This window comes from Cucurbita maxima, unplaced genomic scaffold (assembly GCF_002738345.1).
Source record: "Cucurbita maxima cultivar Rimu unplaced genomic scaffold, Cmax_1.0 Cma_Scf00005, whole genome shotgun sequence".
In the NCBI taxonomy this organism is placed as follows: Eukaryota; Viridiplantae; Streptophyta; class Magnoliopsida; order Cucurbitales; family Cucurbitaceae; genus Cucurbita; species Cucurbita maxima.
In genome coordinates, this window is record NW_019272021.1 from 3,259,013 (window position 1) to 3,268,611 (window position 9,599).

Sequence of the window (9,599 nt, forward strand, 5' to 3'; positions counted from 1 at the left end):
AAATTTTTTTTTTTTTTTTTTTTTTTTTTTTTTTTGTATCATCTCTGCAGGTTATATTGAAGATAATCAAGCATTGCAAAGAGTTTTCACCAGCCCTTGTGACTGGGCAGCTTCTTGGATTAGATGTTGGTAGTGTTCTTGAAGTCACTAATTGCTTTCCCTTTCCGGTACAATGAGGCAGTTATTTTCACGTCGTTTAATGGTTTTGGGTTTTCTTTTTTCTACCTTTGAAATTATTTTAATATATTAACATGAATCTGTTAGACACGGGAGGAGGATGAGGAGATTGAAGCTGATGGTGCTAATTACCAGCTTGAAATGATGAGATGTCTGAGAGAAGTCAATGTTGACAATAACACTGTCGGATGGTAAGCATAATTTTATAATAGTACATATTTATGGAGGACATGACATTATTAGTAGGGAATCATGTGTATATGCATGTATGTTCTTTGTGTTCATATTCTTCACTTGTTTCTGATCAGTTTCTTTTTTACCTCCATATGTTAAAAACATGTGGATTATTTTTCCTTTTTGTTTTGTTTTTGGATTTTTACTTTGTTGTATTAAGGATAAAAAAAAAGTCTTTAGTGTCTTGGTTAATTTGGTTAGATCAGACATGCATTTGCAAATCCGAGGCATTTAAATGTAAGGTTGCTACTTCATTTGGGTGTTCTTTTGCTTTGGCTTCATGAACACCAAAACAAGTGTTCTGTCCCTTGTGCTTGATGATATATGCTAATTATTAACTGACCGTGTCATGTTGGTGGAGCTCTTATGCTGACTTGATTGACATTATTGAAAGATAGATTTCAACTAATTTTTCTTTGATGTTTATGTGAAGTGGATGACATTTTACTTAATCATATTCAGGTATCAGTCGACCTTCTTAGGTTCATATCAGACAGTAGAGCTGATTGAGACCTTTATGAATTATCAGGTATTAGTATGTGTGTTTATTTAGTATCAAAACTTTTTAAAGCGTTGTATGTGCTTATATCTTCATCATTTGAAGCTTTTCTGATTAACTATCAGAGTTTTCGAAATCTCTCTCCTTTCTGTGTCTGTTCATTTTAGTAACTTCTGTGAACAACTTGTGGAAATTCTTGTCAAGATCATTGTCAATGTTCTGTATTTGGATAACTGGATTCAAGGAGGAAGGTAAAGATACTAGAAGTAAATGACGAGTCGAAGAGAGATGGAATGACAATTTGTATCCATCCTTTTTTTTTTTTTTTTTTTTGAGAGGGAGAGAAAGGTGGCATGTTCTTGAAAAGTTTATTAGTAATAGGAGATATTTTTGTAGAAGAAAAGGAGTTTGATATAAAATTTCTATCTAGGGAATCTTGAGAAATCTTATCTTTGTAAAGAGCTTTGACCCAGACCAATTACCCAATTTTAGATATAAAACTATCGATTTAAATAAAAAATTATTGAATATGAACACTTTTGGAAGATGACCATTTTTTCCAATTGTAATTGGGTTAGTTTCTTGCCATCCTTTTGGTTTCAGGATCTCCTGGGTTTTGCTATTAAGGGACTACCAAAATTTAAAGCCCCTTTTTTAATTCTTTTGAGGCACTTTGGTTCAGTTTGCCTATGTTTTCCGTGGTCTTCTCTTTTATACTTTCAGCATTCTCAAAAGAATAATGATTTCAGAGAACTTGCGCCAGATAATTTCTGAGGTTGAATATTTATAGATGGTTAAAATTCATCAATAGTATACAAGTTTTAGGTTTGCCTGTTTAGTGCCTGTCGCTTGAATAGAGCTTCCTGATTAACTGAGTTCAACACCATCAATCGTGTTTCTTTTTTTTACCTTGGCCTATATTTTTAACTCTTGATTTACATTTCTATTTTAGGTCATCTTATTAAAACATAAACTTGCAGGAAAATATTAGGCGGTGTGTCTGCATAATTTATGACCCATCAAGGTCTAATCAAGGCGTCTTAGCTCTCAAAGCATTGAAGCTTTCAGATTCTTTTATGGAGCTTTACCGCAGTAACAACTTTACAGGAGAGAAGTATGAAATTTAATTTCTTTTATTCTTTTAACTCAAGTTATTTATTGGAAATTTATTTGTCTTGGTGCAATAGGTTGAGAGAGAAGAACTTATCATGGGTGGATATTTTTGAAGAAATACCTGTATGTCACTTGGACCCCCCATATCCTTGTCCGGATCTTACTCTGATAATTGGTCAAAAGTCATTGTGGGTCTACAGACTTTTTACGTTGACATTATAACATAATCATTGTGATATTTCTTGTATCTTTCAGATCAAAGTTTCATAGTGATTTTATGACGGAGCTTGAAGCTGACTCGCCAGTCACCCAGGTAAAACATAACTTGTGGCTACTGCCCTCGTTGTTGGTTATCTAAATTTTATCATTGCCTTCTTTTTTTTATTGATTAGATTCATTGCTGTTTTAGTGTGATTATGACCGCCTGCAACTTCCAGCGAATCCATTTATGGAGAGGAATGTGGAATTTCTGATTGAATGTATGGATGATTTGTCGGTCGAGCAGCAGAAGGTTTGTGTCTCTAGTTTGCCATGGGCACGGTAAAGTTCAACGTTTCTCTAGTCTCTGTTTTATGATTGGTTGTAGCACAATATAAATCAATATTCTTGTTTTAGTTCCAATTCTATTATCGAAGCCTGACACGTCAGCAAGCTCAGCAGCAAGCATGGCTTCAGAAGAGGAGGTAATTCTTGTTGGATAGCACATTTAAGACGTATAGTTTTCCTTATTCATGTGCATTTCTGTTACATCAATGAACCCTGGTTAGGAAAGCTTTCTTGGGTTTTAACACAAACGTTTTCATTACACTTCGCTGGCATCGTAATTCGTCACGATTGCAAGGATAAAACTGTTTGCAAGTAGAAACATTTGCATATGAATGTAAAATAGGCGTGTTCATACGTTTCTGGAATCTGTTTTGTAGGGCAGAGAATGCGATGAGGAAAGCAGCAGGAGAAGAACCTCTCCCTGAGGAGGATCCTACAAACCCCATCTTTAAACCACTCCCTGAGCCATCACGTTTGGATAGCTATCTCATAACGAATCAAATAGCAAATTACTGCAATCAAATTAATGGGTATGATGCTGCCTGCCTGCCTACCTGCCTACCATACCAATCTTAGAGATGCTAACATTTTGTTCAATGTCTTGAGAGTGTAATAAATAATTTTGTGTGATGAAATGTTTCAGGGTTGGTGGACAGAGTTTCAACAAGCTTCATTTGATGAAGGCTTTGCACGACAGTTAATTTTGAGGATTTTGAAGGTCCATTCTCTTCTTTCTGTAATGCCATATGATTAAGCGTTGTGAAATTGGGTAGAAATAAACTAGAGATTTTATTTTATATGATGATTCAATCGTTGAGTTGGCTGTAATCTATTCTCAATTTTATTAATACTTTTAATTTTTTTTTTAAAAAAAAAATCTTCAAAAACACCTTTAAACTTTTTATTAAGAAAAATTAAAAAAAAATACCTTTATCCCATTTGAATATTGATCGAGAGAGTAATCACATGAAATTTCACTTTATGCTTCAAGCTTTTCATCTCCAATAAAGCAAAATTACAAAATCACAAGGTTAATTCACATTATCCTCTAAATTGTGAAAACAAAGAATTAAAGGAAAAAAGTTCAAGCAATCCATTAAAAACATAGAACAGTTCCAACCAAAGGTAAACAATATCACATTTGAAATTGAGGTTCTCAAAATCCTTGTGGTATTGTTTGTGGGAGTGGAGCCTTGATGACTTGCAGAATCTGCACCACTTCAGCCATGGATGGCCTGCTTGAAGGAATTTGAGAAATGCAGACCAAAGCCAGCTTGAGTATGGGCACCACTTCATCTTCTGAATACTCACTCATGCTTGGATCAACACAATCCAACACATTCCCTCTCTCTAGCAAATACCTCACATGGTCTGTCAATATTACCACATTGTCTTCTCCGTACTCGACTGGCCTTCGTCCTGTTACGATCTCGAGAACCATCACCCCGAACCCGTGTACGTCGCATTTCTCGTTCACCCTTATGCTCTGGCATGCCAGTTCTGGTGCAATGTACCCCAAAGCACTTTGGAATCTGTTGTTTACGATGTGCTTGTCAAGCTTTGTTAGCAGTCTTGCAAGCCCGTAATCGGAGATCTTCGGGTTGAAGTTTTCGTCGAGAAGGATGTTGGTTGGCTTGAGATCGTAGTGAACGATTGGCGGACGGAATGAGTGGTGTAAATGTGCTAGTCCTTTGGCTGTCCCAAGCACAATCTTGAACCGGTTATCCCAAGAGAGTGGTGGAGATGAAGGAAGCCTTCCATGGAGTTGAGTTTGAAGACTTCCATTGGTAGCATACTCCATTACCAAGAGCTGAGTTTGTGCAGTCCAGTAGTAACCCTTTAAGCTGATCAAATTGGGGTGCTTGACCTTGCCCAAGATTTGGATTTCCCGGTCAAAATCTTCCACATTCTGAATCATGTTCGACTTCACAAGCTTCTTGATAGCTACGTCTCTTCCACCTTGATCTCCCAACGAAACCTTATAAACCGTTCCAAAAACTCCAGCACCAATCTCAGAGGCCTTGTTCAGCAAGGCTTCATGGTTACTAACCCAGTTCGGTGAACCCCTCGAGTTCGAATCAAACAAAACAAGCTTACCAGCAGTCGCAGTCCCTGATTTCGAAGAGCTCGAGCACATGCTTTCCAACGCATTGTCGACAAACGCAAGCGATCTCCTCCGAGCCGAGACATTGAGCAAGGTAACCACAAGCACCCCAAGGGCAATGAAAGTGGCAGCAGAAATGGCAACAATGGCAGAGACACTGAAGAACACATGATGGGGAGAAGAATTAGAGTATTGTGAGGGCTTGTCCCTGCTGGTTTGGCCACCCATTTGGCTGGGATAGGCATTGGGGTCAAGAACAAGGGGCTTAGGGACATTCATTTTGCAAGGTCCTTTAAGCAAAGGGGAGCAAAGGCCCAAGTTCCCTTGCAGAGCACTTTGATCCAAGCTTGGAAAGATGCCCCCAACAGGAAGCCTACCTGTCAGCATATTGTATGAAATGTTAACAGCAAGCAGGTTTTGAAGAATTCCAAGCTCTTGGGGTATTTCTCCACTCAATTCATTTGATTCGAGCCTTAGAATCTCTAGCTTGCTTAGCTTCGAGATTGACTTTGGAATTTCTCCGCTTAGATTGTTGTGGGATAAACTCCTGCATATACCCAAACACACATTTAAAAGTTTAGAGACTAAACTTATAATTTAATCAAAATAAATTATATAACTAATTCCATCTTAGAGTTAACCTTTTGATAGGAAGAAGTGAAATTATATTTCTTTAAAAAATGAAACTAAAATAAACCGTCCAGAAATAGACAAGGTAAGTAAAGTAATTTAGTCCTTAAGATTTAAAAGTTTGAACTCTCCCTATAGTTTGATAACACTCGTAAATAATTCCTGATCATAAGGACATCTTATAAAATTTTATCAAACTAATAAGGATGAAACTGCAAATTTGAGTTAAAAAACAAAAGTACATCTTGAAAAAGAAGGGACCGCAGTGGTAGAATACTTACAGCAAGTATAGTGAGACACAATTTCCAATCTCGTCGGGAATTGGACCAATCAAAGAGTTGCCATCGAGCTGAAGAATCCCCAGACTGCCAGAATCACACAGTTCTCCGGGGATTGAGCCATGCAGATCACTGCTTCTGAGGTCCAACACATTCAAGTTCTGAAACAAACCCATTTCCGGTGGAATCTTTGCTTTAAAGTTGTTCCATGAGAGATTCAAGTACTTCAAATTTTTGTACAATCCCATTTCTGCTGGGAAGTTGCCTTCTAATCTGTTCCTTGACAGGTCCATCCTTGTGAGCTTTTCATACAGCTTGCTTGATCCTACTGGGACTGAACCAATCAGCTCGTTCTGAGACAAATTGATCTCCTCCAAACCCAGTTCAAACAGCCCCTCTGGCACCCTTCCATTCAAGCTGTTTCCTTCTAGCTTGAGCACAGATAGCTCAGAACACTTCATCAATGTCTCTGGGATGTTCCCAGACAGCTTGTTGTTTGAAAAACTCATGTATTTGACAGATCTCAATCCCCCCATTGCCAAGGGAAGGCTGCCAGTGAAGCCATTGCTTGAGAATTCCACGTAGTTCAAGCTTGTCATGTTCCCAATCCACTGCGGGAGCTCCCCTGAAAACGTGTTGAACCCAATGTTCAAGAAGGTCAAGGAGGTTAAGAGCCTCATCGACTCCGGTAATGGCCCGGTGAGGCGGTTCCTGCTAACATCCAATGTAGATAAGTGGAGACATAGTCCCAAGTCTGTAGGCAATGGCCCTGAGAACTGATTGCTCTGTAACTTGAGCTCTTTCAAGCTATGGATGGCTGAAATCCCTTGCGGTAAATACCCAGAGAAAGCATTTTTGGAAAGATCCAATGTCCTGAGCCTTGTCAAAGACCATAAATCCAAGCTACCAGAGAACTGATTGGCCGAAAGATTCAGAGTGTTTAAATACAAACACCTTGTGTGCAATGTGTTGGGGACAGGGCCTTGAAGCATATTAGACGCAAGAGAAAGATAATGAAGCGAAGAACAGTTAGCAAACATTTCATCAGGAATCGGCCCAGAGAACAGGTTATCAGAAAAATCAAGAAATCTAATGGAGGACATAGAGATTAAAGAAGTGGGTATCCGCCCAGATAAACGATTACGACTGAAAGTAACTCTCTGAAGACTGGGAGGAAGAACAAGCTCAGGACTAAGATTGCCAGTGAAATTATTGCCAGAAAGCGAGAGTACCTTGAGATGCTGCAATTTCTCAAACCCTCGTCCGATTCTCCCTGATAGCCCGAATCCATCGATGGAAAGCTCGGAAACTCTGCCATTGATGGGGTTGCATTTAACGAACTCCCAGGAACAAGGAGAATCATCGTCTTCATTCCAGGAGGCGAGAAGGGAAGAGGGGTCGTGGAGGGCAGATTTGAAGACAATCAAGCCGAGAATATCGTCGTTGAGTTGAGGGGAAACGGCATCAAGAGCAATGCAGTTGTGAAGAAGAATGGCGATGGATCCCAACAGGGAAAGGGCCAAAAAACGGAGGAAATCCATGGAGAAATCAGTCAATCAATGGAGTGAAGAAGGGAAAGAAGCATAGAAAAAGAGAGAAAACAGAAGAAGAAACGAAGAAGAAAGACATGGATTGATATGAAGAAGGCCAAGGCCATGTTGGCTCATTGTCGCGTACTTCATCCTCTCGTGTTGCTTCGCTTTCTGCGCCTTTCTATTTTTTGAGCTCACCTTCTTCTCTAAATTATCTCTTTTATTTATTTATTTTTTTTCATTATTATTTTCATTTATGAAATTCAACCAAATATTAACCCCAAATATTTCATTTTGGTCCTTAAACTTTTAAAATATTTATTTTTATCTTTAAAATTTAAAATGGATGAATTTTCAAAATATTTATTTAGTAGGTAAATGTTTAAAACAATTTTGATTATTAAATTTATTTTTCTTAAAGATATATTTTAAGGAATTACTTTTTTGATGTAAAAGTAATATATTATAGACTTTTATTTAATTTAAAAAGACTGAAATAAATATGATGAAAGTTGAGGGACTAAAATTGTTATTTTTTAAAAACAGTATAGGGACTAAAATAAAAAGTGTGGACTTCTTTTGAGTTTTTTTTTTTTTTTTTTTTGTCATTAAAATCCACGTAATTAAACTTTACATAAAAATAATTAGATTCATTCTTCACCACTACTTTTCTTTTTTATCTTACAAATTTCATCATATATATATATATATATAGATGTGTCGGGTCAATATTGGAAGGACGAGATCGATCATGACAAGTTGAATTATGATGGTTTTCAACGACCGTTATTTAATAGAGGAAGACACTACGAAATTATAAAACTAACGGTATAGTGATGTGTGAATGAATCCTTAAATATATGAAATTATGACAAAAAAAACGACTTAAAATTGATAATTATTACCATTTTTTTTATATATATAATTCAATTGTTAGTGAATATAAAAAAAAAAAGTGCTAAAATGGTTCGGGTTGGTCAATGAGAATAATTTTCAAGTTAAAATAAAAAATTTTAAAATAAAATTTAAATCTAAATTATAGTCATGTATAATATTTTTTAAATTAATTAACTTCATTATATTATTTTAGTTATTCATATGATTATTAATGCATAAAAAGTGTGTATCTGACTAACACTCCCTATATTTAATTAAAAAATAAATATAGAAAAAAAAGAAAGGGACAAGATTATATTTTATTACCCATAATTAGATACCATTTAATTGATTTTAAATTCATTAATTATTATTCTTACGATTCCATACTTATAAACAAAAATTAAAAAAGACAAACTGCACTTTTTTTTATTCATTTTTTTAAAAATTTCAATTTTTTATTATAGCATTAAATTCTGCTGTTTTTTTTTTTTTTTCATAATTTCAATAAAAAAATTAATAATAAATGACAATTTACCACTTTATGAAAATTTTATGGTAAATTACATTTCATGCTTTATTAATTACCTTAATTACAATTATGTTATCAAAATTTTGTATTGACATTTTTGTCCTATCGGGTCCCTATTATTTAAGAGTAACAACAAATCCATGTGACATATAATCGGTAGATTTGTATACGAAATTTATGATGTGACATTTTGTTTTAGTAATGTCAGACTGAAAAAAATACAAATATAGATTGAGTTTTAAAACATTATATTATGATTAAAAAAATGCATATTAATTAAATCTCGAAGGACAATCATATTACTTAAGAACAACGTTTTTGTAAAATCAAACACAAAAAAAAAAAGTTTTGAAACATGCTCGAAATGCCCATAAAGACATTGCAAGGACATGTATGTAAAATAAAATGTTTATTCGAAAAACACCATTAATTTTTCTTAAGAGAAGGAGATCACTTGCTCGTGAACGGTCTCGAATCGTTTTTGTCTACCTCGATCCTAAGATTGCCAAGATTTTTGGAATGTTTGTATTGCGAATTCAATTTTTTTTTTTTTTTTTTTTTGATAATTTTAAAAGTTATTAAAAATTATGTAATTTAAAGAAAAATGAAATAAAAAAGGGAAAAAAAAGTAGAGGGGAAAATAAGAAGAAGAACGTGGGAGGGACACGGGGGCAGGTTGGGAAAAAATCCAAACAAAGTTCACGGGAATGAGTAAATGACGCTTTTGTCCTTTTCTTTATGTCCTTTTTTTTCTTCTTCTTCTAGAGTGGTAGTTATTATGTGTGGTGAGGGACCACCTTATTCCCCATACACCGCTGTCTTTGTCTTTGCTTTCCATTTCCAATTGCATTGTTCTTCTTCTCTCTCTCTTTTTCTTTTTATTCTTCAAAAATTTCAAATTCTATTTTTGTACCGGAATTTCCCTACTTACTATGCTCGGGTTGTGCTCGGATAAGATTAGAGATATCTACCGAGTGAGGATACGAAACTCTTTCCGTCTTCATCTCTGCTTTCTATTTATATCTTCTATCTCCGCAAAATTCTTTTATTTTTTTATTTTTATAGAGATAATTTATAT

The 9,599-nt window shown here is 35.4% G+C and overlaps 1 protein-coding gene and 1 pseudogene across 1 annotated transcript; one reads left to right on the forward strand and one right to left on the reverse strand.

The window, feature by feature from the left end:
• The window catches only part of LOC111479425, a 4,475-nt pseudogene extending 1,058 nt beyond the window's left edge, over positions 1 to 3,417 (forward strand).
• A 130-nt stretch (positions 3,418 to 3,547) lies between these two features.
• On the reverse strand, positions 3,548 to 7,315 carry LOC111479332 (probably inactive leucine-rich repeat receptor-like protein kinase At3g28040). The gene is made up of 2 exons (XM_023123913.1): positions 5,585 to 7,315; positions 3,548 to 5,220 (listed from the first exon to the last, which is right to left on the reverse strand). The coding sequence occupies exons 1-2, from the start codon at positions 7,120 to 7,122 to the stop codon at positions 3,726 to 3,728; spliced, it is 3,033 nt and encodes a 1,010-aa protein (XP_022979681.1). The 5' UTR covers positions 7,123 to 7,315; the 3' UTR covers positions 3,548 to 3,725.
• Between the last annotated feature and the right edge of the window lie 2,284 nt (positions 7,316 to 9,599).

What these genes read in the sequence shown, in the direction of transcription:
- LOC111479332 (XM_023123913.1), bottom strand. Translation starts at nt 7,122, where the DNA reads ATGGATTTCCTCCGTTTTTTGGCCCTTTCCCTGTTGGGATCCATCGCC. An exon ending in TGTGTCTCACTATACTTGCT is followed by an intron (nt 5,221 to 5,584) that starts GTAAGTATTCTA and finishes GGGTATATGCAG; the next exon opens with GAGTTTATCCCACAACAATC.